The sequence below is a fragment of the Dryobates pubescens genome, chromosome 20 (assembly GCF_014839835.1).
Source record: "Dryobates pubescens isolate bDryPub1 chromosome 20, bDryPub1.pri, whole genome shotgun sequence".
NCBI classification, from domain to species: domain Eukaryota; kingdom Metazoa; phylum Chordata; class Aves; order Piciformes; family Picidae; genus Dryobates; species Dryobates pubescens.
In genome coordinates, this window is record NC_071631.1 from 17,084,091 (window position 1) to 17,110,698 (window position 26,608).

General features: G+C 55.6%; 2 protein-coding genes across 2 annotated transcripts; both read left to right on the forward strand.

Annotated features, from left to right (window-relative positions):
- Positions 1–2,266: 2,266 nt before the first annotated feature.
- On the forward strand, positions 2,267–18,786 carry FBF1 (Fas binding factor 1). Its single transcript, XM_054170724.1, has 31 exons — positions 2,267–2,299; positions 2,966–3,084; positions 3,402–3,429; positions 4,063–4,104; positions 4,429–4,519; positions 4,913–4,970; positions 5,495–5,545; positions 5,683–5,827; positions 6,320–6,400; positions 7,172–7,291; positions 8,374–8,518; positions 8,724–8,860; positions 9,218–9,317; positions 9,409–9,798; positions 10,439–10,519; positions 10,810–10,904; positions 11,517–11,575; positions 12,260–12,304; positions 12,394–12,528; positions 12,717–12,817; positions 13,210–13,416; positions 13,895–14,002; positions 14,261–14,400; positions 14,854–14,972; positions 15,314–15,436; positions 16,023–16,208; positions 16,952–17,128; positions 17,272–17,409; positions 17,503–17,617; positions 17,948–18,105; positions 18,622–18,786. Exons 2-31 carry the CDS (start codon positions 3,082–3,084, stop codon positions 18,703–18,705), a joined length of 3,462 nt encoding a protein of 1,153 aa, XP_054026699.1. The 5' UTR covers positions 2,267–2,299; positions 2,966–3,081; the 3' UTR covers positions 18,706–18,786.
- A 288-nt stretch (positions 18,787–19,074) lies between these two features.
- Positions 19,075–25,066, forward strand: MRPL38 (mitochondrial ribosomal protein L38). The gene is made up of 9 exons (XM_054171052.1): positions 19,075–19,165; positions 19,362–19,541; positions 20,477–20,605; positions 21,505–21,713; positions 22,074–22,146; positions 22,688–22,733; positions 23,670–23,828; positions 24,209–24,345; positions 24,430–25,066. The coding sequence occupies exons 1-9, from the start codon at positions 19,099–19,101 to the stop codon at positions 24,564–24,566; spliced, it is 1,137 nt and encodes a 378-aa protein (XP_054027027.1). The 5' UTR covers positions 19,075–19,098; the 3' UTR covers positions 24,567–25,066.
- The last annotated feature ends 1,542 nt before the right edge of the window (positions 25,067–26,608 follow it).

Sequence of the window (26,608 nt, forward strand, 5' to 3'; positions counted from 1 at the left end):
CAGCAGCTGAACAGAAAAAGATATGTTTGATTTGAAATAAAATCATCCAACTTGCCTTGTGCCTGCTGAATCTTTCAGCTGTTCAGGAGACCAAAGGAGGCAGAGGGTTTCGCCTTCTGCTTATTCAGTCGAGCGGACTCTTGACCTGAGGAGGGTGGATGGAGGAGCAGGTTCAGATGATGTTAATGAGTTTGAGGCAACTATGCACAGATTTAATAAACCACAAAACTCTGTCTTCAGACACAATCTCTTCCTTTTGTGCATTGCCCTCCGTGGATCTCATTTAAAGCAACAGGCAAAGTGGAATGGAGCATTCCAAAGACCTGCAGTCAGTTGGATGTTCTCTCTCTTGGCTCTAGTCCTGAGGAGAGGCTGAGGGAGCTGGGGTTGCTTAGCCTGGAGAAGAGGAGGCTCAGGGGAGACCTTATTGCTCTCTACAGCTTCCTGAAAGGAGGCTGTAGCCATGTGGAGGTTGGTCTCTTCTCCCAGGCAACCGGCACCAGAACAAGAGGACACAGTCTCAAACTGCCCCAGGGGAAGTTTAGGCTCAAGGTGAGGAGAAAGTTCTTCACTGAAAGAGTAATTGGCCATTGGAATGTGCTGTCCAGGGAGGTGGTGGAGTCACCACCCCTGGAGGAGTTCAGAAAAGGCTTGGATGTGGCACTTGGAGCCATGGTTTAGTTGTCAGGAGGTGTTAGGTATTAGGCAATAGGTTGGACTTGCTGATCTCTGAAGTCTTCTCCAACCTGGTTGATTCTATGATTGTAGTCAGACCTTTCTGGCTTTGCTGGGCAGTCTTTTAGGGCAGCCAAGCCCTGTCCACCAGCTCTGCTCTCTCCTCCTGCTGCTGCTCACAGCAAGAGGAACAATGAAACCAACAGAGAGCAGAGCTATCTGTGACACAGTGCTCAGCATCACTATGGCTCCAAGGCCAGCAGGAGCTGACCACTGCCAAAAGCAAGGACTTAGCCACAGTCTTTGGCAGCAGAAGCTTTAATTAATAAAAGAAATACTTCTTTAAAATGTTTTGCCCCTGGTTGGTTGGAGTAGGTGGTTATGGAATAGCAAGCACTGTGCTGCTTCTTGTCACTGGTCATGGTGGCAATACCTGAACAGCACAAGCTCAGCTGACTTGCTGAGTCTCAGGGTCAGTTTGAACTCTGTCCCATGGTGTTCTGCCTTTGACAGGAGTTCTCCATCCTTTGACCAACTGTGGTGGAACCCTTTCCACAAGTGCTGAGCCTCTTCCACTTGCACAGAAGTGGTCTCAGTGCCAGGCATTCTCCTTGGACAGTGCTGGAATTTCTAGTCTGATCTAAGTGCTGGGCTCTTAAAAATGCCAGCTTTTGCTGAGGGCTTCAGGAGGAGCCCATGTTCAGGGATGAGCTGGCAGCAGCCTCCTGAAAGCCACTGGTGGAGCAGCCTACAGGTTAAAACACAGACACTGCCCCAGGGGTTTTCGGAAGTAATAACTGAAGTACAAGCAAAGGTTCAGGGCCAGGGCTGGCTTTGTGCTGTGCCCACCTTTGGCGAGGGTGAGCTGACTCCTGAGCTGGGAGGGGGGCTTGCCAGCAGAGACCGGGACTGGCCTGTTTAGGGCTGTCATCCCCCGGCACTTGGCTTCTGGCTGGCACTTTCTGCTTGGCATGCTCTCTGGGTGGTCTCAAAAGGAAGACTGTGGTTATTCTTAATCAATTAAAGGCCAAAACTTTGCTTCATAGCCCCGAGGGGGCTGATTCTTTGTGCTGAAGCCACCCTACTGCCTCTGAAGGTAATCTCCGCGCCGGGGTCTCCTTGGGCACCCGCAGGCTCCCGAGGCAAAGAGGACAATCGTGGCGCTGCTCCCAGCCCTGCCGGGGTCCCGGGGCGTGCCGCAGGCGGCTGCCCGGGGCGGTGGTTTCCGCGCCCGGCGGGGACTACATTTCCCATCGGCCCGTGAGAGGAAGGGCCGGGCCGGCGAGCGGCGGCGGAGGCTTCCCGGGGCCGGTGGCGGCGGCGGCAGGGCCTGGCCGGGGCGGGCCGCGGGGCTGGAGGTACCGGCCGCGGGCAGCGGGGGCCGCGGGCAGGGGCTGCGGGCAGGGGCTGCGGGGACACCGCTCGCACCGGCCTGGGGTAAGAGGGGCAGCTGGTGCCAGGGCAACGGGACACGGACGAGGAGCGTGGGAGGGCTGGGGGCTGCCTACGCCCTGCCCGCAGCCCGACAGGTGGCTGCAGCCCTCGCCTCTAGCACCTCTAAGTTTCCTCCGTGGGTCCTGCAGCAGCAGCAGTAGATTCCCCCGAGCGCTCCGGACACGAAGAGGTGAGGTCTTCCCTTCTTCCCCCCAGCCCGGGCTCGCAGGGATGCTCAGCAGGCTTTGGGCTGAGGGCGAGCCAACCCCTTGGGCTCTCCTTGGGTCACCACGACTGGGGCAGGGCCAGGAGTGCTTAAAATCGTAGAACAGAATCACAGAACTCTTTTGTTTGGAAGAGATCCTTAAGATCCTCCGAGTCCAACCCTCAACCTAAGACCACCGCGGCCGTTAAAACGCGTCCTGAAGTGCCACCTCTACACGTCTCTTGAACACCTTGCTCCTTCTCAGGTTGTTTTGCAGACTTCTTGGCCAGGCATTGGAAGAGGCTGCCCAGGGAGGTAGTGGAGTCTCCATCCCTGAAGGGGTTCGAAAACTCTGCAGACTTGGCACGTTAGACCGTGGTTTAATGGCCATGGTGGTGTTAGGGCAACAGTTGGACTTGATCTTAAGTTCTTTTCTACCTGAAGTGGTTCTGTGTTGTCAGGGTGAGGGTCCCCACGCAGGAGCACAAGGTTGTTTGGGGAATGGAGGGGTTGTTGGGTTTGAGCCTTGTTTAGAGAGGCTTGGAGAGATCCAAGCAGCATGGAGCCAGCCTGGCAGGCTGCAGAGGAGCCCTGAATGGGAGAGTAAGATTTGTTTAACAGCAAATTGAGATACTCCTCCTCTTTCTGCAGGTAGGAGGATGGTGTGGATGTGATAAGGGTGTTGGATCCTCCCTGCAACCTGGAGGTGGAGATTGGAAGAATCTGTAAAAGGACTTGCTGGAGCAAGGGAAGGCTGTGACACTGTGATGGTGAGTGTGATACAGTATGAAGCTGGGCCTGGGAAATCCAAATGTGATCCTCTGGAGGCAAAAGTACTTCCAAAGGCATCTGCCCTGCTGGTGGTCCTGAGGGACTGTGCTTGCTGGTGTCTCTAAAGTTGCAGATATCTCTCTGGTTCACTGATATTCCACATGCTGTTTCCCAAACAGCATGGGAGGAGGAGGAGGTCTTCTGTGTGGCTTGTGGGGTGTTCTGGACAAACCTGCCTCTGGCTTTAGTGTGTTTTGAGAAAGTCTAGGTCAGCTCTGGTTTGTTTTCTGATGTGGGAATTTGCTTTTCTCCACAGGCTATGAAACCCAGTAAAAAAACAAGAGGTATGTACAGCTATTTGCTTTCCCTCCACTGTCAGTGGGTGCCTTGGTCTGCTGGGAATGCAGAGGGTAGAGGAGGGGGGACACTGGGATCAGGCGGGAGCCCTGGCTACTGAGATGTTTCCTCATCCTTGTCTGAAAGCTGCAGCTGAGGACATTGTGTCATTCCTGAACCAGGAATATTCTCATGCCTCTCACATCAAATGGATTTGCTTACTGAGGTCTTATGTTCCTTTCTTGTGGGCCTTCCCAAAGCCAGGGGAGAATGGACTCACTTGTTTCAGTTCTCCCCCTCACCTAATCCCAACCTGCTTGTTTGGAGGCCTCTTGCAGCACCTGACGCTGAAGCAGAGCTTGTAGGGCTGCCCAGGGGCTCTGAGATGCTGTGGGGTGAGAGCTCACAGATCAAGTGCAGCCTGTGACCAAGTGACAAGAAAGCAGCTGGCTCACTTGATAAAGAGACCCCAGTTCTGGCTGCACGAAGCTAAAGCTTTTGTCCACAAAGTACTGGATCAGGTCCTGGTAGTTGTCTCTAGACAGGCAAGGAAGGCAAGAAGAAGCCATGTTGAAATTGAGAACTCTACACGAGCTTGGTGAGCCCACCTGCCTCAGCACCTTCAATTTGTCTCATTTCAGGCTCTACTGATGACATCCTTGAAGAGCTCCTGGGATATGATGGTAAAATGGACCATCTTTGCAGCTGAAAGGGTAGCAGCCTTGTTCTCCTACTCCCCTCTTGGGAGCAGGGAGGTGCAGGTGCAACAGCCCTTGATCTCCCAGGGTCTCCAGATGTGGGGTGAAGCAGGGAATAGAACAGAGGGTAGGATTTCCCAGAGGCAGAGGCCACTGAATAGGCTGAACATCAGCCTGGAGAGGATAAGCAAAGTTCATGTCTGATTAAAAGCTTCTCTGGCCCTTGGGGAGACAGCAGTTGCCTCTTTGGAGTGCCTAGGCTGGGAGTATGCTTGTGTCTATTCTAATCTCTCCCTGTCTTGTTTCTAGATGAAACTCCTCTTAAGTCTGCCAGAGCTTCCCAGCCAGCTGGGATCAATGGTGGGAGAGCCTGGGGCACCAGCCTGCCAGCCAGCAAGAAGTGAGTGCCTTTTAGACACAGCCTCTCCCACTTGGAGATCTTTCTGTGCACTCCAAGTCCTTCTGACCTGCCTCATCCTTAGCTTCTCCCCCTTGCTCCCTGTCCTGCTAGCAATTGCCTGGTGACTTTGGAACTGGAAGCTCAGAGCCTGAGGCTTTCCAGGAAGAGTTTGGTGTGCCCAGCCCTGTACATCTGCAAATCTCCCTTTTTAGAGCTGCTTACTTAACCAAGCAGTCCCAGCACTGCCATCTCTCATCCCAGTGCAATTGTACCCTCACTTTCTGTTGCATGGTGTGGCTGCTGCAGTGTGCCCCTCCACCTGGCCTGGCTGTCCTCAGGGCAGCTTTGGTGAGCTCATGTGTGGTGCTGCTAACCCCTGGGTTTGTGGCACAGGTCCTTTCTGGAGGATGATTTCCTCAGCAAACTGCCTGCAAAGGACATGGATGAAGAGGTGAGCCCAAATCTGGGGAGAAAGTGTGGGGGTCCTGAGGGCTAGGGCTGAGGGGAGCCAGGCTTGCCCCTGATAACCCACTGCTGACTTGGAGGAGGTGACATCAGGGATGAGCCATGTTTGGATTAAGAGGCAATCCCTCTCTGGCATTGCTGGAGGATGGGGAAGACAGGACAGGGGAGTAGGTGGATGATGGGAGAAGAGCTTCCAGGTAGCCTGGATGAGAGGGAGCAAAGCCAAGGGGAATGTGCTGCTGCAGCCCAGCCTTCCTGGGTGCACTTCAGATCAAATGTGTGCCCCCTCCCCAGGCAGTGGCTTTGGGTGTTCTCAATGCTTCTTCCAGAGGCAGTAGGGTCTCAGCAAAGGAATCAAGGTACAGGATGTGTCTGGGGAGGGGGACAGCAGGAGGAGTTTGGCTTCTGTTTTCCATCCCATAAAATGAGGAAAACCAGGGGGTGGAGCAAGGGGTGAGGAGTTTCCAAAGTTCCCCTCTCAACCTGACCTCTTCCCTCCCTGGCATGCAGGCATCCAGTGCCTCCAACATGGACTCAGAAGCTCTCCTGCAGACCCTGAAGGTAGGTACCTTGGTACCTTCCACCTCAGCCCCACAGGTGCTGCAGCCATGGCCTCCAGCACCAGCCTCCAAAGAGAAGCGGCACTGGGATGTTGGCAGCACTCACCCTGCACCCTTCCTCATCCCCTTGTTTTCCAGGATATGGATGACATGGATGCTGATCTCCTGGGATTGTCAAAACCCAGTTCTGGGGCAGGGAAGGCAACAGTGAAAGGGCCTGGGAAATGTGACTCCTTGGGAGGAGGAGTGAAAACCACAGGGAAGCCACCAACTCCTGAGAAGGGTAAATTGAGATTCTGCTCTCCTTTCCACAGCCTGGGGGTATTTTCATCTGGAATAGGGAACAAAGAGTGCTTTTTTCCTCCCCTAAATCTCTTCCCTGGTCCCTTTTGGGGGAGTATTATCCTGACCCTGTCTCTTGTCATGCTGTGAAGACATCACTAACGGCAGCAGCAACAACAGCTGTGCTGCTTCCTCCCTCCAAGTACCACCTGGCTGTTGCCTGGTGTAGGGCAAAGTGTTTCTGATGGGATCTGCCTGGTGTGCATGGAAGGAGAGCTGGATTTAAGCCACACCAGTCCCCAAACTGTCCTGCTCTTCCCTTTTATCCTTCCAAGGAGATGCCAGAGAGATTCCCTCTGGGTAAGGCTGTGAGGGGACTGTGTTGCAATATGTCCTTTTAGGAGGCTGCCTACAGAAAGTGACTTTTAGCCAGGGTGGGACAGGGATTTCTCTGCAGTACTTTTTCTCTGAGAGCTGTGTTCTCTCTTTCCAGGACAGCCTGTGCCTTTGATGGAGAAGAAGCCACTCTCACCCCCCTCCACTTCCCAACAGTACAAGAAATCAAACTTTGAAGGTAAGGTCTGGCTGCACTTCAGCACATAGATAGTGAGAGCAGCTGAGGGCTCTGTCCTTGCTCTTTGCCTGGAGCTTGCCCCTTGTCTAAACCAAAGGCTTGGCTCAGTAATGAGGCACAGAGGCCTTCACCCCTATGATGCTGGTGCAAATCTAATCCTTTAGAGGTGACCCAAAAACTGGACTGCTCAGTGTTTGAGACCTTCACCACACAGGACTGGGAGATGATGCCTGAGGACATTTGCTTCTTTTTTCTCACCTCTGCTTTGGATTTTAATGGCTTGTCTTAGAAACCCTTACACTGGGGAGGAGGGATTCTGCCCACCTTCCAAAGTGGGAGGCTGCTTTCCTGCTGCAGCTGAGATCTGGTTCTCAAAGGCTGTGCTTTAACCAAGATCAGCATCTGTTAAGATCACTGATTGGTCATGGGTGATTTAGGAGGGCTGTGGGTGACACAGGTGAGTTTTCTTCTCCCTTTTCTCATGGCCTGTGTCCAAGTGTTCAAACACCCACATTTCCAGTTGTTTTCTTCTAGGAGAAAGCCAACATAAAAGAAACACAAGTGCAGCTGTTGAGTGTTTGAAGTTCAGGGAGGCTCAAGGGTCTCCCAGGTCCTTGCAGAATGACTTTGGGCAGACAGGACCTCCTGTCCCCGTGGTGGGAGGAGTGTTTGGCTTAGCACAGAACTGTTCTTCCTCAGCAGTGTTGGGTTTGTTGTTTCATTTGTTTTTCTTCCCACTCTCCTTTCCTGCCCCTCTGGGGTAATTCCCAGATCTAGATGATGCTTTGCTAGGGCTCTCATCTAACGAGGAGCAGGATGCTGCCAAGAAGCTGGCTCCAACTGGCACTAAAAGCAGCTCTGACAAAAAAGCAGAGCAGAGCAAAGGGAAAGGTAAGCAAGTAGGGCTCCTCTTTGTATGGAATGCATCAGCAGCCTTCATTGGTTTATGTTGTGTCCAGACATTTAAGTTGAAAGCTACCTGGTCCCACCTGCTATAAACCAGTGTGGTCCTTTATGGGGCAACTCGCTGAGGGGGTTCATTGTGACAGAGCTCACCCAGGGCTTAATGGTTCCAGTGTGCCACAGGTTACAGAACTGACCTTTCCCTTCTGGGAAGGAAGGCTCAGATCACAGGATCACAGGATGTTAGTGGTTGGAAGGCATCTCTGGAGATCTTCAAGTCCAACCCCCCTGCCAGAGCAGGACCATAGAATCCAGCGCAGGATGCAAAGGAACACATCCAGACAGGGCTGGAAAGTGTCCAGAGAAGGAGACTCCATAACCTCTCTGGGGAGCCTGTTCCAGTTCTCTGTGACCCTTACAGTGAAGAAGTTCTTCCTCATGTTGAAGTGGAGCTTCCTGTAGTGTAGCTTTGATCTCATTCATCCAGCCTGTTTCACATGTTGCCAAATCAGAGCAAGTGTTCAGGGTCAGGATTTGGGTGGCTTAGAGCATCACTGTTCCACAGCAGACCACAGCTGGGGCACCTCTGGGTGGGATCCAGCTGCACTGTGGCTGTCTCACAGGCACTCATCCCATTTTGTTCCTGCAGCAGGGATGCTGAAGGGTCTGGTAGTGCCCTAAAACCTCCTCTCACCCTGATAAATCCACTCGGGACATGAGCAGCAGCTGCTGGGTTAGGATGAAAACTAAGGTGCATTGTGGAGCAGGGACTTCTGGCAAAGTGGGAAGGGAATTACTGTCTGGAAACGTGCACAGCTGAAAAAGCTCCTGGTGTTAGCCAGAGCTAGAAACCCCCAGTGTCGGCGACCCCCAGCAGTGTCCCATCAGCAGATGCATAGCCACAGACCAGGCAGGAGCATGCTGCCACTTTGTCCCTCGCTGGGAGATTTGGTCACTGAAAAGAGTTCTTTAAAAATGACTTTGTCCTGAGATATGAGAGCAGGCAGAGCTGCTTTGAGCTCTTGTTTAAACAACTGAAAACCTCCTGCCATGTGTGATCCCCTCCGCAGAGCCACCCCCGACACCCCAGCACGCCACGGCCCCAGCCCGGAGGAGGGCTGAGCTCACCTTTGAAGATGATGGTGATGACCTGATGGATGCACTGGGATTTGGCAGTGGCCCCAAAGATGAGAAGCAGGGGAAGAAGGCAGAAGAGTAAGGCCAACGAAGAGGCAGCAGTAGAGGAGGGGATGGCTTGTGTGTTGAGGTGGCCCTACCATGCTGGGTGGGGGCTGCTGGACCTGTGGGTCTCACAAAGGGGCAAGAGCAGCCTTGCTGTGCAGAGAGGAGCCAGAGCACCCTGGCAAGGCTGTGAGACAGCCCTGCCTCCTGGAGAAACCCACCTGTACTCTGTCCCCAGCAGAGAGGAGCTCCGGCCAGCCCGCTCCAAGCTGGATGAGCTGCTGGGACGCGGCTCTGTGTCCAGAGTCCTGGAACAGCCAGGCATGGGAGAGCACAGGGAGTTCAAACTGGATAAGAAGTACCAAAAGCAGCCAGGTGAGCACAGCCAGGGGTGCTGGGAAGGTCTGCAGAGCTAGCAGCACTGGCTTGGGAGAGCAAGGTTGATTTCTAATGCCCTAGCAGGTGAAGTACCCTGCCTGCAGTGGCACGGGGTGTAGGGGTGGCAGAGGTGGCTAATGCAGAAGTGTTGTGCTCTGCCCTGGAGGCAGCATTTGCACAGTAGCTGTAGAAGTTGCAGATGGCTTACACGGTTTTGTGGCAGATGTTTCCAGCTGTGTTTTCCCAGAGGCAGCAAGCCCAGTGGGAATTGCAGGGGAGGAGGAGGAAGGGGGTTGGTGTCTTTGCAGATGTCTACTCCTCTGGATGCTGACTCAGGGCTGCTTGTCTGAACAGAGAAGGAGGAGGATTTGGACAAGGAGGATTTTGTCTTTGGAGCATACCAGCCCACGGTGGCCTCCGTGCCCAGGGGCACGGCGAGGAGGCAGTCTGTGAGGTACTGTGCTCTGCGTGTCAGCCATGCTGCTCCTGCATGGGGACCTCGGGCCCCTCACAGGCAGGGATGTGACTGCTTCTCCTTGCCCTAGGTTTTCAGAGGAGAACAGCAGTGAGCCAAAACCAGAGCCCCACTCCAAACCTCCTCCAGCCAGCCAGAGCCCTGCACGGAGCAGGAGGTCTGGAGCTGACTGGCTGGGCTTGACAGATGAGGACTTCCTGGACTCAGAGCCACCATCTCCAGTGAAGGCCAGTCCTGTGGTGTGCCACCCCAGCCCTGCTGCAGCTGGGCAGCCCAGCTCTGCCAGCCAGCTCCAGGCTGCAGAGGAGGCAGCAGCTAAACCTGAGCCAGCAGAGGAGGAGAACTGGCTGGCTGCTGCCTTGGCTCGCAAGAAAGCCCAAGTGCAGGCCAAGGCCCAGGAGAGAAATGCCAGGCCTGTGGAGGCCCCAGGTGGAGGGCTGGATCCCCTCTCTCCTGTCAGGTAAAGGTTGATGGCTGCAGTGCTCCCATCTTCTCCACATGTAGCTGCTCCAGAGGGGCCTCCCAGAAACTCTCAGCTCAGTCTTAAGAACTGAATTTTAGGCACTGTCTTGTCTCAGGTTGGGATATTAACATAGGATTTTCCCCTACTGGGGTCCCATCACGTCTCTGGGCTGTCCTTCCAGTTGTGGCCAAGATGGCACACACTGCCTCAGGTCCCATAGAGCTGTCCTGGATCAGCACCCCCACCCCCCGAGCTGTCCCTGTGCTCCTTGTTGCTGCCTTCATCCCCCTTCAGTCCTCCTGGTTCCAGGAAAACCTCTTCCAGCTGACTTTGCACAGACACAGGTTCAGACTTGTGCTGTTTGAATGGCAGTCAGAAGTGAAGTGCAGACAAACAGCCTTGTAAGCCCTGGGCAGGGCTGTGTTAGCTGGGGATGCTGTGCCCAGGGGAAGGAGGAACACCAGCAATGGAGGTGTTTGAGGTGTCTTTGCTTCCTCTGCAGCCAAAAGGCTGAATCCTGCCACAGCTGAGCAGGGCAAAGGCTTCCAGCTGCAAGGCAGGAGCTGGTGTGGAGGGAAAGGATCTTGTCTTTCTTCACCTCCTCATCTCTCCCACATGAGATGCTTTTTGCTTCCAGCCAGCCAGCCATCTCCACAGCAGCACCACAGCAGGCAGCTGCCCAGCAGCAGGACAAGACAGCAACCACAGATGGCTCTGGGTAAGGCCTCCCTCTTGTGGCAGTCACCTTCCTTGGGTGACATTTCCTGCAGAGAGCAGCTCCAGGAGTGAGACTGGGGGATGGGGACAGCTGGCAGCCAGCAAGTGATCACTTTAGTCTGAGACCTCTCTTACTGGGAGGGAAGGCAGCTCTGAAGGATTGTCAGGCTGTTTGATCACTGGGGGACAGGAGGCTTTAAACTTAAAGAAATGCCAAGCAGGATAACATCCCTGTGCCCCTTCTGAGCTGTGACACTGCTGTGCATCACTCCTCTCTCTGTGCCCTTGCAGGCAGCTCGTCCCCTGGCTCAGCACCACGAAACAAGCCCCAGCTCACCCACTGAAGGCAGAGAAAGCTGAACCTTCCAGAGACACCAGCACCTCAGGTGTGTTTTGTGTGGCTGTACAGTTTGGGCAGCAGTATGCAGAGAGGGTCCTGAACAACCCACCCCAGCCCCGGGCATGTCCTTGGCCCTGTGGATGTTGCCCAGGCTTTGACCAGCCTGGAGCAGGCTGTCAAGCTGCAGGATCCCACCCTGCCCATTCTGTGGTGGGGACATCATGGTGAGGCACACTGAGCTCCCCAGTGTTGCCTTCAGGGTTTCAGAGGGCTGCACAGCACTTGCCTTCTCTGAGCAAGGGTTGGGTGTAAGTTCATGTTGGCCCTTCTCTCTCCCCTTTCCCTGCTGTGTGTGCTAGAAGAGCCCCTCCTGCCCTGGGCTGAGGCTGTGCACCAGTTCAGAGGCCACTGAAAGTGGCTTAGGAGTGCCAGGCTCTTGCCTATGTGATGGAGATGGAGGAGGAGCTGTGCTTTGCCCCAGGCCTACCCTGCAGAGTAGTCTCAGCATTGTGCATGGGGTGGGACAGAGCTGTGGCTATGGACAAGCCTGTCTGACCCCATCCCCATGACCACTGCCCAGGAAACCAAGGCCCTCATCCTTTTAGGAGTGGGTGGTTCCCATTGCCATGTGTGAATCACAAACTTGTTCAATTTGCAGTCCCCACAGCCTTGTTCCCAGGACAGCAGGAGACACAGGGCCCTGCCCCAGTCACTCAGGTATGTCTGTTGGTCCCATGTCCCCAAGAGATGGCATGTGGTCGTCACAAGCCCTTGTCCTGATGACTTTGCTGGCAGCCAACTCTCTCTGTGCTCCTTCAGCAGGAGGAAGGCTGTGCCCTGCTTTGCATCCCTGGGAGCCCACCTCTGGAGAGCTCAGTATTTGAGTCCAGAGCATGTGCGCAGATCCTGCATTGCCTGAGCAGGGTTTCCATGGTTCCCTAGGCACAGATACCCTGTGTTAATGAGAGGCTCCACTTGATAAAGGGCTGCTTCTTCAGCTGGTTTTCCCCAGTGTGGTGGTGAAGATGCTCTGAGATTGTTTCTAGACAGCTGGAGGGGAATCAGAGCTTCTGGCAGAGAGGGTAGCTTTTGCTGCCTCCACTTCTCATCTAGCTGGGCCTCCACGTCCTGACCTCCTGGCAGGACACATGTTGTCTCCCAGGGGACTCCTGATCTTACCCTTGAGTCTGTCCTCAGAGAAAGAGCTCAGCCTGCTTGTGTCTGGGGTGGAGGCTGCTGAGTGTCACATGGGGAGAAAGGACCCAGGTCAGCAATGGGGTTGGGCTGAGAAGGGTAGAGAAGGGACTGCAGTGGGCTGGGCATAGATTGCCATTCCCAGGCTAAGAGGAGATGTTCCCCCTGGGGTTTTACCACCCTGAGAGCATCCCTGTCTCTCTGCAGGTTACCACACCCAGGGCACATCTCCAGGCCACCCCACAGCTGCAGGTGAGGCATCTGCCTTCCACTGGGGGCTGGTGGCCACACCACGAAGCCACTGATCCTGAAGGGCCTCGATCTTCTCTCTGTGCCCACAGGTAGAGTCCCCAGCCCTGGGCTTGCTGCATGAGAGGAGGCTGGGGACTCCTGCAGCCCAAGGCTCCCAGGATGCATCAGGCTATCAGGCAGCACTGCTCAGCTCCCAGGCCCGTGTGGCAGAGCTGGAGAGCCAGGTGAGCCCCATCATCTACTGGACTGGGGACCACAGGTGACCCAGGGGGAGGAGAAGGGGTCTTGTCTGCTCCAAACAGCATCAGGGTGACAGTGGGGAGAGGAGAAGCCTCCCTGTCTGGAGATGCCTATAGCCACCAAGTGCTGTTGTGGGTGGCAGGGGTGGCACAAGGACCTCTGTGCCCGGCAGGTCCAGATGCTGGAACTGGAGCGGACGCAGCACAAACTGTTGCTGGAGAGTCTCCAGAAGCGGCATCAGGAGGACCTGGAGCTCCTTGAGAGTGCCCACAGGTATCAGGCTCTCACCTGTGCTCTCCAGCTCTGTCAGATCCTTGCCTACAACCCTGTCTGTCTCCCATGGGGCGGGAGTGCTGGGGTCCTTCCCAAATCCATCCCTGGGGTGAGCAGGCACAGAGCCGTGTCAACGTGCACCTGGTGGGGACAGAGCAGCCCAGGGGTGAGTCAGGGTGGGGGATCCACTATCCCTTGGGTGATGAAAAGGGTCGAGTCCCATTGCCAAGGTGACCCCAACGAGGGCACCCTGCCCTGGGCAGCAGCAGGAGTGCGGAGGGCTCAGGCTGGAGGGAGTCTGCACGCAGCGGCACCGATCCCTGAAACCCCCGAGCACGCTTTGGCCTTGCCACGGAAGCAACTCCTCTGCTTGCTGTGACCTGTCTGGGCAGGAGCCAAGTGAAGGTGCTGGAGGACACCTATGGGCAGCGGGAGGAGAGGCTGAGGCGGGAGAAGGAGCAGCTGGCGGCGCAGCTGCTGGCGCAGAGCCAGGCGGCGGAGCGGGCGCGGGCAGAGCTGCTGGCACAGCACCAGCAGCGCCTGGCGGCACTGCAGCAGCAGAGCACGCTGGAGCTGGAGAGGGTGCGAGAGCTGCAGAGGTGAGAGGGGCACCTGCCTGGGGCTGCCTCCCCTGGGCTTGGCAAGAGGAGGCGGGAAGCAGCTGGGGAACCTGGCCAAAGGAGAAACCAGGCTCTGGGTCATTGGCAGCCCGGGGGGTGTGGGAACGGGGGTTTGCTGGGCAGGTGGCCACAGGGAGGTCTGGCTGGAGACACTCACTCAGAATTAATGCTTTGTGTTTTGAAAGATGCTGAAGCCAGGGTTTGATCCCCCCCTAATCCCTGTTGTTCTGAGCAGTTAATCACTGCTGTCCACACAGTCTGGGCCAGTGAGAAGTTTTCAGCAGAGAAGCCCCCAGCTGTGGTCCAGCCCATGTAGGGATGCCTGTCAGTGGGATCAGCATAGTGCAGGCTCAGCTCCTGGGACTCGGTTCTCAGTCCCAAGCCACTTCCATGGTGCCCATCATGGGAGCAGTGTTCTGTAGCAGCCCACAGCAGGCTCCTTGCCCATGCCCTGCAGGGTGTCTGTCGAGGAGCTGCGCAGAGACCACGAGGAGCAGCTCCAGCGGCTGAAGCGGCTGAAGGAGCAGGAGATCAGTGCCGTGACCAGTGCCACGTCACACACCAGGTACCAGGGCCCAGCATCATCTTCCCACCTTGGTCCCTGGCAGTGGTGTTCCCTCTCCTACAGGGGACCAGCCTCAGCCCATGGCACCAGGGCCCATCCTGTCTCCTACCTGCTGCATCTTCCCACCTTGCTGCTGCAACACAGAGGAGGTTCAGGGCAGGGCTCCCTGGACTTGGGCCCACCACACGTGCCCTCCTCCGTCGTGGTAAGGTGCAGTGTGTCACACAGAGGTGACTCTGCCCTTGCTTCTTGCTGCAGGTCCCTGAATGGTGTCATTGAGCAGATTGAGAAGGTCTCCAGTGACCTGCATGACCTCTCACACAAGATGGAGGCCACACACCACAGCACCTCCCAGGAGCTGGCCCTGGAGGCACGGCAGCGGGACAAGCAGCTCAAGGGTATGGCTGCCATTCCTTTGTGCCAGAATGGCTGTGGAGTCCCCACCAGGGCTGGGGGCACCCAGAAAACAGAGAGAAGTTCCTCTGAGTCAGCTGGAGGCTGTCAAAGGCTTGCCTGCCTTGGCCACTGCACAGCATAGAAACATAGAATTGTCAGGGTTGGAAGGGACCTAAGGATCATCTAGTTCCAAGCCCCCTGCCATGGGCAGGGACACCTCACACTAGATCAGGTTGCTCAGAGCCCCATCCAGCCTGACCTTCCAGGGATGAGGCTTCTACCACCTCCCTGTGCAACCTGTTCCAACGCTGGGGTCTCCCCTTCACAAAGCAGTGTCCTGGGGGTGTGCAGAAGGTGATGAGCACAAACTCAGATTTTCTGTAAATATAGTGCAGACAGGGCAGGGCTTCCCACCTCCTCCTGCTGATCGTGGTCCTGCTGCTGCCTCTCCCCAGTGCTCCAGGACAGGCTGCTGCAGCAGCAGAGGGACATGGAGGAGGAGCGGAGCCGACTCCAGGAGGTGATCGCGAAAATGGAGGCCAGGCTGAGCGAGCAGACTCGGCTGCTGGAGCAGGTTAGCCCACGCTGGTTCCTCTGCCCAGGTTAGCCCTCCTGGCTGGGTATGGGGCATGGTTAGAGAAGAGAAGACTGAACTTCTTCACTGTGAGGGTCACTGGAACAGGCTCCCCCAGAGAGGTTGTGGAGTCTCCTCTGGAGACTTTCAAGCCCCATCTGGATGTGTTCCTGTGCAACCTGTGCTGGATTCTGTGGTCCTACTCTGGCAGAGGGGTTGGACTCGATCTCCTGAGGTCCCTTCCAACCCCTAACGTCCTGTGAGCCTGTGAGATGCCCACTAGAGGTCCCTGGCCTGGAGCCTGTGAATGGCATCTGTGTCTCCTCCGTGTCTGACCCCAGGAGCGATGGAAGGCAGCAGCAGAGCAGTCCAAGGTGGAGTCGCTGCAGCGCTCGCTGGAGGAGCAGCGGCGAGTCATGACCCACCAGCTCTCCATGGAGAGAGCAGAGCTGGAGAGGGCGAAGGTGAGGTGGGGTGGACACCTCCAGGTGCTTTTCACATGTTCCACGAGTCTAACTGGGGCTGCACTGTGGCATAGTGGAGGAAAGAGCTGGGTGCTGGCCTGCAGCATCCTTCCTCTGCCTCCTCCATCCCACACCTGGTGGCACAGTGAGTTGCCATCAGACCAAGCCACTGGCTCAGAGATGCAAGAGGCTGGGGTGTGTGTGCATGATGCACATGAGTCTTGAGGAGAGTGGTAGTTTCATGGGACCAGACCTCTCCATGCAGGGTTCACACCAGGCACCATGAGCTTGAGCCAGCCTCTAAGTGTTGTGTGGGGTTTGGTGGCAACATGAGGAGGAAATTCTTCACTGTGAGGGTCACAAAGTACTGGAACAGGCTGCCCAGAGAGGTTGTGGAGTCTCCTTCTCTGGAGACTTTCCAGACCCATCTGGATGTGTTCCTGTGTGACCTGTGCTGGATTCTATGGTCCTGCTCTGGCAGGGGGGTTGGACTCAATGATCAACCCTAACATCCTGTGATGGGTTCAAGCAGAAAGGTCCTGCAGTGAATGGGACTCAGTGCTGTCTCTTTGGGGATGCTTTGCAGAGCTCTCTGCTGGAGGAGCAGAAGTCGGTGATGCAGCAGTGCTCAGAGGAGCGACGGAGGCTGGCGGCGGAGTGGGCAGAATTTCACAGCCAGCAGCAGCTGAGCAAGGAGCGCCTGGAGCGGGACATGGACCGGGCCCTGCAGATGGACTCCCACAGAGAGGGCACCCTCATAAGCCTGGCCAAGGTACCACAGCAGAGCCCCTTCCCGTGGCCTGCAGCACTGCCTGCCGGGCTCACGCATGGGTCCTGCCCTCAGGGCAGACGTTCAGCGCTGCCTTCAGGTGTTAAGATGGAGAGGTCACTCAGGATGGTGAGAAGCAGGCTGTTCTAGGAGCAGCCCCCACCAGCCTGTCTTAGATGACTGAGGCATCAGTCACCTCTGTCTCTCTGCTTTTGAGGACTTTGGGTAGCCAGACCAGGTGCAGCTGCCTCTGTTTTCAGTCTGGTGAAAGGAAACCTCCACGGTGGGTTGAGCAAGACCTCCTTGTGCCATGGTGATGTGTCCAGAGCTGGTTCTGCTCCCATCTGGACCTGTCCAGAGGTGATATGTGGCAGACAGTGCAGCAGATCTGCATTTTTTAGGGCTGCCAGGGTGAAAAACAACTGTTGAGGCTGGGTGTTTGCACTGCCAATGAGCTGCTGTGCCTTGAGCATGTTTTAGGATGTGCAAGAGTGAGGGGCTCTGTGCTTCCTGGGGAAGGAGGATGTGTGCATGTGTGTGTCAGTACAATCCCAGCTCTGCCAGCCCTGGTTGCCAGGAGCAGGTGTATGAGGACACTGCTTGAGTACTCGGTGTGTTGCTCTGCCCCCCCAAACTGGCACACAGGGAGCTAAGCAGAGGCAGATCTCTTCCACTGCTTGGGAAGACGTGAGAGAGCGTCCGGGACAGGGCAGGGAACACAACTGTTTCCTCCATGCCCATCCTAGGAGCAGGCAATGCTGAAGATCCGAGACCACGAGCTGAGAGCCAAGGAGGAGCAGCTGGCAAAGGACAGGGAGCTGCTGGACAAGGCCTGGCAGGAGCTGAGGCTGGAGAAGGAAAAGGCAAATGCGGCTGCGCTGCGCATCCGGCAGCAGGAGGAGGAGATCAAAAGCATGACCAAGGTAAGCAGAGCATCTGTGGCCTGCAGCAGAGCTGGGGTTTCACTCCCTTCCCCAAGCTGTGCAATCCTAATCCTGGGCCACTGAAGAAGGAGCCCTGCCCCAGGGCTGCTCAGATCCCTGCCCCCAGCCACTCTGCCTTGCAGCTCTCGTCCCAGAAGTACGAGGAAGGGGAGCGAGCCCTGCGGGAGGCACGCAGGATAGAGTCCAAGGACCAGAGCAGGCTGCAGGCTGTGCAGCAGCAGTGGGAGCAGCTGAAGCAGCAGGAACAGCAGCTGCAGCAGGCAAATACCCCCTCAGCTTCCCTTCTCAGCCTGCTGTGCCGAGGGCCTGAACCTTTGCCAGCAGCATCTGTCTTTGCCTTTGTGCCGGGGCAGGAGCGGCTGAGCCTGGCTGACCAGAGGAGGCAGCTGGAACAGCTACGTGAGGAGCTCTCACTGACCACAAACCAGGACCTCAGTGCCTCTGTGAAAGGCCTCAACAGCACACTGTGTAAGGCATCCTGAATGCTGCTGATGGGAAGGGGCATGCTGGGGAGCAGCTGCACTTGTATTCCACTTCTTGAGGCTTGGGATAGTTCTGGGGACTGTTTTGATTCGCTTGTCTATAAACCTCAGATGGGAGTTGGCCTCCTCAGCCTCTGAAGGAGCTCAGCTGAGCTCTCTGAGGCAGGGCAGTGCCAGGGGGAGATGGCAGAGGGGGCAGAAAGGGAGAAGCAAGTGGGTTAAAGCCCATTTGCAGTGGGAGTGCACAGCAGGAGGACCCTGCTGCAGGGACATGCAGACAGCAGAACAACAGATGTTCTGTTGCCTTCTTCTGTAGTTCCTCTAAATGCAGCAGCACCACGCAGTCAAGCTTTTGTTCCAGAGTTTCCACCTGCCAGCAGGCACAGCCCAGAGCATAGTAGGGAAACCCTGGCCACAGCCAGCCCTGATGAGCTCCACGTCAAACTGCTGTTGCTGAAGCACAGGGCCCAGCAGGTAAGGTGGTGGGAGACTGGGGCTGGAAGGGGCTTTGAACCAGCTGGGTGGGAGCAGAGCTGGGTGAAGCCTAATTTGAGGTTGATAGCCACAGGGTGGGATGTTTCCACTTGGCTGGGTGGGCTTGCAGGATCCTTGGCCACCAGCAGCTTGTCTCAGGTTCATAGATAATGTCCTTAGCTTGTTGGGGTTGTCCCTCTCCTCACCCCATCCCTGGCTGGGAGAAGCCAGCTCTGCTGCAATCCTACTTCATGATGTCCCTATCCTTTCCCATTAGCCACCTGCTTTCCTGCTGGGTTCTTCCCCAGAGGATGCCCTCTGGGGATTCCTCTGTACCTCTCACTCAGTGTGAGGCTATAGGCTCTGGAGGGGAGCCCCTACACCATGGATGGGTACCTGCCTACTGCATGAAGGGTGGTTTGGGATCATTTCCTCGCTCATGAATGACACCCTGGACTGTGACCCTGTTTCTGTGGCACTCTCTGATATCCATCCCATCCATCCTTCTTTTTTCAGGACCGTGCTTTCTTAGAGGATGAGCAGTTCTTCCTGGAGACCCTGAAGGAAGCATCCTATAACACTTCATCTCTGTCAGGCTGAGGAGATGGCATTCCCATGCCCTACCCAAGGGACAGCTGCTGTGGCCTCCACTTGGGAGAGGGACACAAACAATAAATAATCCCAGCTGTGACATGAGGCACTGTCCTTCTCTCTAAAAACAGTCTCAGAGTGTGAAATCCATCTCCATGGGCTGTGTAGGCACAGTTTGTCTGGCCTCCATTCCTCAGGGCAAGTGCCATTAGGCTTTGGTGGGAGTGGGGATATGGGGATGTTTCTAGTCAGGCCCCGTGCTGGGCAGCCCCGGTGCTGGGGCGGGAGCGGTTTATGGACAGGCTCTGCGTTAGTCAGCCCCGGCGCGGGGGCCTTCCGCGCCGCGCGGCGCAGCCCCTGTCGCCATGGTAACGGAGCCCTTCCAGGAGGGCGGCGCGCGCCATGGCGGCGCCCTTGCTGAGCGCGGCGCTCTGCGGCCTGCGGGGCGGGCGGGCCTTCGGCACAGCCGGTGAGACACCGACCGGGGAGCCCCCGTTCCCTGCGAGTGAGCAGTGGGAGGGTGTTCCCCTGGGCGTAGCTGGCGGGGCTGGCTCGGGGAGGCGGCGGTGCCGGACCGCGTTCCCCCTCTCAGCCCGCCCCGGGGCTCGTTTCTCTCCGCCTCGTTTCTTCCTGTCTGTTTAAACGTAAACTCTCTCCGCTTCCAGCTGCGCTCTGCAAGCGGGCAGCCCCGCTGGGGCCGATGCCCAACGAGGATATCGATGTCAGCAAGTTGGAAACGCTGGAGAAATACCGCTCTTTTGCTCGCTATTTCAAGCTGGCAGAAAAGGAGAGCAAGAAGCCACACTGGTGGAAGTCGTACCGGCAGTACACCAGCCCCCAACCAGGTACTCCTGGGAGGAGCAGTGTCATACAGGGTTTTTACTGATGGTGGTCAGGGAAACCTTTTGGAGTCAGGGGTGTGCCCCCATACCTGCCCTGTAAAGAACTGGTGAGGTGCTTTGGCACGAGGTTGGCCTTTTTGTGGTGTATGAGCTTGCAAAGAACGGATTTTGAGATAAAAGGGCATTTAGGTGAGAAGTAGAAGGTACATGTTTGGGTTTTTTTTACACTGAGGGTGGTGGGACACTGAGAGATGTGGGAGGTACCCCATCCCTGCAACCATTCCAGGTCAGGTTGTTTGGGGCTCTGAGCAACCTGCTCTAGTTGAAGATGACCCTGCTCACTGCAGAATTGGACTAGATGGGTTTTAAAGGTCCCTTCCAACTAAAACCAGTCTGTGATTCTATGAAATGTCTCTAAAGGAAGTAGGTGGCTGTTTTCTGGAAGGGAGGAAGGGAGGGAGGGAGGGAGGAAAGAAGGCAGGCAGGAAGGAAGCAAGCTAGCTAGCAAGCAAGCTAGCTAGCAAGCAAGCAAGCTAGCTAGCAAGCAAGCAAGCTGGCCAGGACCTGCCAGAAGACATAAAATGAAGTAAATAAGTTATTCCTTGGAACACCAGTAGTGTTAGAGAAAGCAGACCAGGACCCAGATCTTTAGACCTACAGCAAATAATACAGTTTGGTCACTCTGCTGAGCAGCTACAGAGACCAATCTGCTGCTCACCAGGTGGCAAAACTGTGGGCTTGGGAGTGTGAAGAGTTGGGGAGGGAGGAGAGAGAAGTGTGGAGATGCAGAAGGATGGCAGAGGTGGCGGAACTGAGTCTCTGCTGCCTTGAAGTTTGCATCTCTTTCACACACTAACACTATGCAGGGGGGTTGTGTTTGGGCATTCTGGGTGTTGCCATTTCTCATGTCCATGACTTTTTTTCGCCCCTCTGTGAAGAGCCCAAGATCAACATCAGCCTGCCACGCATAAGGCAGTCGCGGGCAGAGGAAGTCGAGGAAAGGAAGAAGGTCCTGAAGGAGAACCACCAGAGCACTGAGATGGAGAGAGCAGCACGGCACCGGACGGGTGTGTGCACCACCACCTCCCTGCCTGGCCTGCCCACCACAGGCCCTGACTAGAAACATCCCCACATCCCCAGCATGCCAGGCTCTTCCCTTGCCATCCCCACCTTTGCTCCTCTGTCGCAGACCGTGCCAAAGGGACCGCAGTGACCCTGCTGTGTCCCAGGGCAGCAGGGAGGGGGGAGGTAAAGCCCAGCTCAACAGCCAGGTTTCTTCAGGAAAAGGAAAAAAAGCTCCAAAATGAAAAGATGGAGTTGCCTGTGAGCTGTGGTGAACCTCAGCATAGCCCCAAGTCATAGAATCAATAAGGTTGGAAAAGACCTCAAAGATCATCAAGTCTGACCTGCCACCCAACACCTCATGACTACTAAACCATGGCTTCAAGGGCCACGTCCAATCCCCTCTTGAACACCTCCAGGGACAGTTACTCCACCACCTCCCTGGGCAGCCTATTCCAATGGCCAACAACTCTCTCTGAGAAGAACTTTCTCCTCACCTCGAGCCTAAACCTCCCCTGGCACAGCTTGAGACTGTGTCCTCTTGTTCTGGTGCTGGTTGCCTTGGAGGAGAGACCAACTCCCACCTGGCTACAACCTCCCTTCAGGTAGTTGTAGAGAGCAATAAGGTTTCCCCTGAGCCTCCTGTTCTCCAGGCTAAACAACCCCAGCTCCCTCAGCCTCTCCTCACAGGTCTGTGCTCAAGGCCTCTCCCCAGCCTCGCTGCCCTTCTCTGGACACATTCTCAATGTCCTTAAACTGAGGAGCCCTGTGTCCGGTGTGGCCTGAGCAGTGCTGAGTACAGGGGCACAATGCCTTCCCTGCTCCTGCTGGCCACACGGATGCAGGGTCGTTCTGCTCAGCCTGGCACACGGCTGCCCGCCGCAGTGTTTGTCTCCCCTTGCAGCGCTGATTCCGCTGGCGGAGGTGCGAGCCGAGTGGGAGCGCACCAGTGGCCCCTTCCACAAGCAGCGCCTGGCCGAGCGCTCCGGGATATTCCGTGACTTGTTCAAGGGGGCCACCTTCACCCCCAGGGTTGCCTTGAGGGTGGAGTACAGCCAAGAGGAAGAGGACATCGTGCCAGTCTACTATGGGAACATAGTGACTCCATCAGAGGTGTGTGAGGGGAGCTGGGGACAGCCTTGACCCCACGGGAAGCCTCTGTGTTTGTGGCCAGATGCTTCTAATCGGCATTGTTGGTTCTGGGGGGGGGTGCTTCACAAGGGGGCTTGTGATGAAAGAAATGTTTCTTGGGCATGACAGGGGCAGAGCTGAGCAGCAGGATCTTTGTTTATTGCCAGGCTGATGTTTAAGAACACCTTAGGGTGGAGCTGGGTTACTTGGTGACATAGCTGTGCCTGGTCTCTGTTGCATGCTGGCTGTGCCCACAAAAGCTTCTTGCCTTGGAAGTCATGATCTGGCCTTGCTGGAACCTGGTGTTTGAGTGATGTATATATCTTTATGTTGCTCTTTTAGGCTTCCAGTCCCCCTGCAGTGTCATATGAGGCAGATAAAGGCTCTCTCTGGACTTTGTTGCTCACAAATCCAGGTGAGTAACAAATTCTTTTTGAGTAAACACGTTTAAACTGAGTTGTTCTACTCTGCTGTTTCTTTTAGATGCACAGCCAGCAGTGATGTGGCATCTGTTACAGAGGGACATATTACCTATGCAGGAAAGATTGGAGCCTCCTCAGCTATCTAGCAATTGGGATATGGGCCAGTGGCACAACAGGACCTGTGTCACAATGCCCTGACTGCCACCTTTGGTTTACCCCCAAACAGCTCTCCTTTGGTAGTCTGTCTGGGAGCAAGATTAGCTGATTCTCTTCACTCTGAGAAACCAAGGCACAGTGAAGTGAAGCAGTTGAACAAGAAGTTCTTTTAATCTTGGTATTACACCTCTAGAGCTCTTTGTTCCTCATTTTAAGCTCACTCCTGTAAGAATGAATTACTTTGCTTCTAAGAAGGGTTGTGCTGGGAGGTGTTGAGCTGCCTCCTCCATTCAAAGCAGGTCTGTGCACTCTCGCTTTGGGGTTGATGCAGAGACCAGGCTGTCCCTAAGTCACCTTTTTTGTTGTGTGTCTTTGCAGATGGACATTTAAGAGAGACAGACTCAGAGTACCTCCACTGGCTGGTGTGAGTACTTCAGAGCTCCATGCTGCTTAGCTCAGGGAAAGCCCAGGTGAAACAGGCAGAAACTGCTCCAGCAGAGCTCAGGACTAAGTGTTTGCTAAAGCTGTTTGGTGGCTTTCTGTGGTGCTGCTGCCATTACTCCTGGGTCCTGCTAAAGAGGCAGTAGCTCCAGGTGTTGCAGCTGTTTGGCATTCACATCACTGGGTGTGATCTTTCCTCCAGTGAAAGCAGCCTCTACCTTCTGTTCACTTTCAAACTGGGCATAAATTCTGTCAAAACATAGCACAGAGTGATTTGCAGTCCTGGGTGGGTCTGCTGGGAAGTTCATGGATTTGTAGTGAGCTTAACTTCTAATGCTGTGTTCAGCAGGAGTAGGGAGGTGATTGTCCCCTTGTACTCAGCTCTGGTGAGGCCACACCTCGAGCATTGTGTTCAGTTGTGGGCACCTCAATACCAGAGAGATGTGGAGGTGCCAGAGCCAGGGCAGAGGAGGGCAAGGAAGCTGGGGAAGGGCCTGGAGAATAAATCTTGTGGGGAGTGACTGAGGGAGCTGGGGATGGTTAGTTTGGAAAAGAGGAGGCTGAGGGGAGACCTCATTGCTGTCTACAACTACCTGAAAGGACATTGTAGAGAGGCTGCTGCTGGTCTCTTCTCACAGGTAATTGATGATAGAACAAGAGGGAACAGCCTCAAGCTGCAACTGAGTAGATTTAGACTGGACATTAGGAAAAAAAATTCCCAGCAAGAGTGGTCAGGGATTGGAATGTGCTGCCCAGGGAGGTGGTTGAGTCCCCAAGCCTGGATGTGTTTAAAGGTGGTTTGGATGTGGTGCTTGGGGCAGTGGTTTAGGGGTGAACCTTGCGGAGTAGGGCTCTGGGTTGGACTTGGTGATCCTGAGGGTCTTGTCCAACCTGAATGTTTCTGTGATTCTGTGTTCAGAACAAACATCCCAGGCAACAACATCAAGCTGGGTAAGGAGATCTGCCATTACTTCCCCCCCTTCCCTGCCATGGGAACTGGCTACCACCGCTTCATCTTCCTCCTCTTCAAGCAAGACCACCCCATAGATTTCAGTGAGGACGTCCGGCCCACACCCTGGTAATTCAGGCTTTCTGTTGCATGGCCACTGGGCTTGGCTCTTGCTGCTTGTTGTGATCACATGCTTGTTACTGCAGCAGGAGAGAGGGCCTTCTAATCTGCAGGGTCGTTTGGGGCTGCTCTGAGTTTGTGTCTCCACTGAAGCCACAATCCCAGCCCTGCAAAGTCCTGTTGTTTTCCAACAGGCTGGTAAGAAAGTGCTTTGCTCTGCCTGGGGCAGAGCTGTGCAGAGCGGGAGAAGCTGGGAGGTGTTCTTCTCATGACCTCCATTTCCACCTGTGTTTCATAGACTCTGGAGTGACATGGGGAAGTAGTTGCCTACCAGAGTGCTGCAGGAGAAGAGGCTCACCTCAGCTCTTGTGCTTGTGTCTTGTTTCCAGCCACAGCCTCAAGATGAGAACCTTTAGCACGTTTGAGTTCTACAGGAAGCACGAGGATGCGATGACCCCGGCAGGGCTGGCCTTCTTCCAGTGTCAGTGGGACAGCTCCGTCACTTGGGTCTTCCATCAGCTTCTCAGTAAGAAATGCAGGGAATGGGGATGCTGGAGGGGCCTGTGTGTGGGCTGGGATGTGGCTGACACTCTGCACCATCCCCTTGCAGACATGAGGGAGCCTGTGTTCGAGTTCGTGCGGCCGCCTGTCTACCACCCTCCGCAGGTGAAGTTCCCACGCCAGCAGCCCCTGAGGTACCTGGACAGATACCGAGACACCCAGGAGCCCACCTATGGCATTTACTAAGGACCTGGCCTCCTCTCGAGCTGCTCTGCAGTGCACTGGGGTGCTGGCCTGGCAAACTGAGCTGCTGGCTTCCTTGCCTTCACACTCTGCAGCTGGAAGCTGCCTGTGCCTCTGGAGAGAAACAAAGTCTCAGCCCTTCGGCTCCCAGCTGCCCATGCTGGGAAGTTGTGCAGCTGAGGGCAACAGTTTGCAGTGCTGGCAGCTGGGTGGTCAGAAGGCTGCTTAAGAGGACATTCACAAATGGCAATAAATCCATGGCCAGGCTGAAAACTTGCAGAGCTGATCAGTAGGGGTGGCAGGGTAGAGTTCCCCCAGAGCTGCCATGCCTTGCTTCTCTGCAAGGATCTCAGTTCTCCTTTTGCCTGTTTCTGGAACAAACAGAGCCAGGCCAGCCTGGGTTTCCCCCTCCCAGTGCTGTGGTTCAGGACTGTATTTGCTTTGGTTTGTGCAGGCCTCTTGAACAGAGGCCTCTGATTAAACACTCTGAGCAGCACTGGCAAGAGCTGTCTTTATTGGGAAGATCTTGGTATCAGACCAGTTGGAGCAGAGCTGGGGAGCTCAGCAAGATGCAGGGAAGGAGCCCACCTGGCCGTGGTCATTTTCCACTCCTGGATGTTGTTGGGTGGGAAGAGTGTGGCCATGAGGGTGGCAAACCTGCATGTGGTCAGTGTGTGGAGCTGGCTTCTCCCAACAGCTGTCCAAGCAAGTGGACCTCAGTCTCTGTCCATTTGCTCCCCAGACTGCATGTGCCTGGTATGGATAGGGCCAGAGGGGCAGTGGTGGCCTGGCACTGCTGCTCCCACTTCTGTACTCCAGCTGTGGCAGGCTCTGCTCTCTGCTGTGCTCTGCAGGGCTCTTTGTGCATCCCCCCAACACCAACATGCTCTTGCTGGTGCAGCTGCCTGCTCCCAGCCCTGTCTCCAGGGATGGGGCCTCCATCACCTCCCTGGGCAATCTGTTCCAGAGTTCACTACACTCACAGTAAAGAAATTTTGCCTACTGTCCAATCTAAATCTACCCTGCTCTAGTTTCAAACCACTGCCCCTTGGCCTAGTGCTGCATGCCCTTGGAACCAGCCCCTCCCCAGCTTTCTTGTGGGACCCCTTCAGGTACTGGACTGCTGCTATAAGGTCTGCCTGGAACCTTCTTGCTGAACAACCCTAACTCTCTCAGCCTGTCCTCTCAGCAGCTGGGTTCCAGCCTTCAGATCATTTTTGTGTCACTCCTCTGGACCTGCTCCATCAGATCCATGTCCTTCTTGTGTTAAGGGCCCCAGAGCTGGACACACTACTCCAGCTGAGGCCTCACCCAGATGGTCGGGATTTGCAGATTCAGCCCAAATAAATGTTCTGAGGGTTAAAGCTGTGCTGGGAGTTGTGGCAGATCTCAAGTCAGCTCCTGAGTATAGGGATGGGCTGAGAGTGGGCTCTGAGCCAGCCTGTGATGCAGAAACTGCTCTGACTCCTCCAGCAACTCAGTGGTGAGTGCCCCTGCTGCTGCACTGACCTCCCACCGTCACCTGCAGGGGTGAAAGCAAAGCCATGTGTGTGGGGACCTTGAACAACCATCATAAACTGAGGCCCTTTGGCCAGGGTTCAGCTGTCTGGGACTGTGTGCTGAAGTGATAGTGTGTGAGGGTAAGCAGATAAGCTTGGGCTGGAAGGTTGGGAGCTTTTTCTCCTGAAGCTAACCTGTATGAAGACAAGGTGAAGGTACATGGTGCATGGGCACCACAGTTGCCTCCAGGCAGCAGACTCCAACCTGCCACCTGCACAAGGACTGGCTGCCCATCTGTTAAGTTCTGGAGAGCTGCTGTGCATGGGTGTTGCAAGACACTTAGCAGGAAAAGGAGTGGTGGGTGTGCACAGGGGCATGCACAAACAGCAGGAGCTGGAGCTTGGCGTGGGAAAGTGCAAGGCTGGGAGGTGGTGCTGGCTGCTGCCACATCACAGCCCTTGTCACTGGCTGCAGCAGTGGTGGGTGCTCAGTGCTGCTTCCCAGGCTGGCAGATGCTGCCAGAGAGGACTGCCATGCTCTGCTTG

Bases quoted from the DNA above. Each gene is read 5' to 3' on its own strand.
- FBF1 (XM_054170724.1), top strand. The intron at 5,546-5,682 runs GTAGGTACCTTG...CTTGTTTTCCAG, and splicing joins CTCTCCTGCAGACCCTGAAG to GATATGGATGACATGGATGC. The intron at 7,292-8,373 runs GTAAGCAAGTAG...TCCCCTCCGCAG, and splicing joins AGAGCAGAGCAAAGGGAAAG to AGCCACCCCCGACACCCCAG.
- MRPL38 (XM_054171052.1), top strand. From the start codon at position 19,099: ATGGCGGCGCCCTTGCTGAGCGCGGCGCTCTGCGGCCTGCGGGGCGGG. The intron at 19,542-20,476 runs GTACTCCTGGGA...CCCTCTGTGAAG, and splicing joins GTACACCAGCCCCCAACCAG to AGCCCAAGATCAACATCAGC. The intron at 20,606-21,504 runs GTGTGTGCACCA...CTCCCCTTGCAG, and splicing joins AGCAGCACGGCACCGGACGG to CGCTGATTCCGCTGGCGGAG.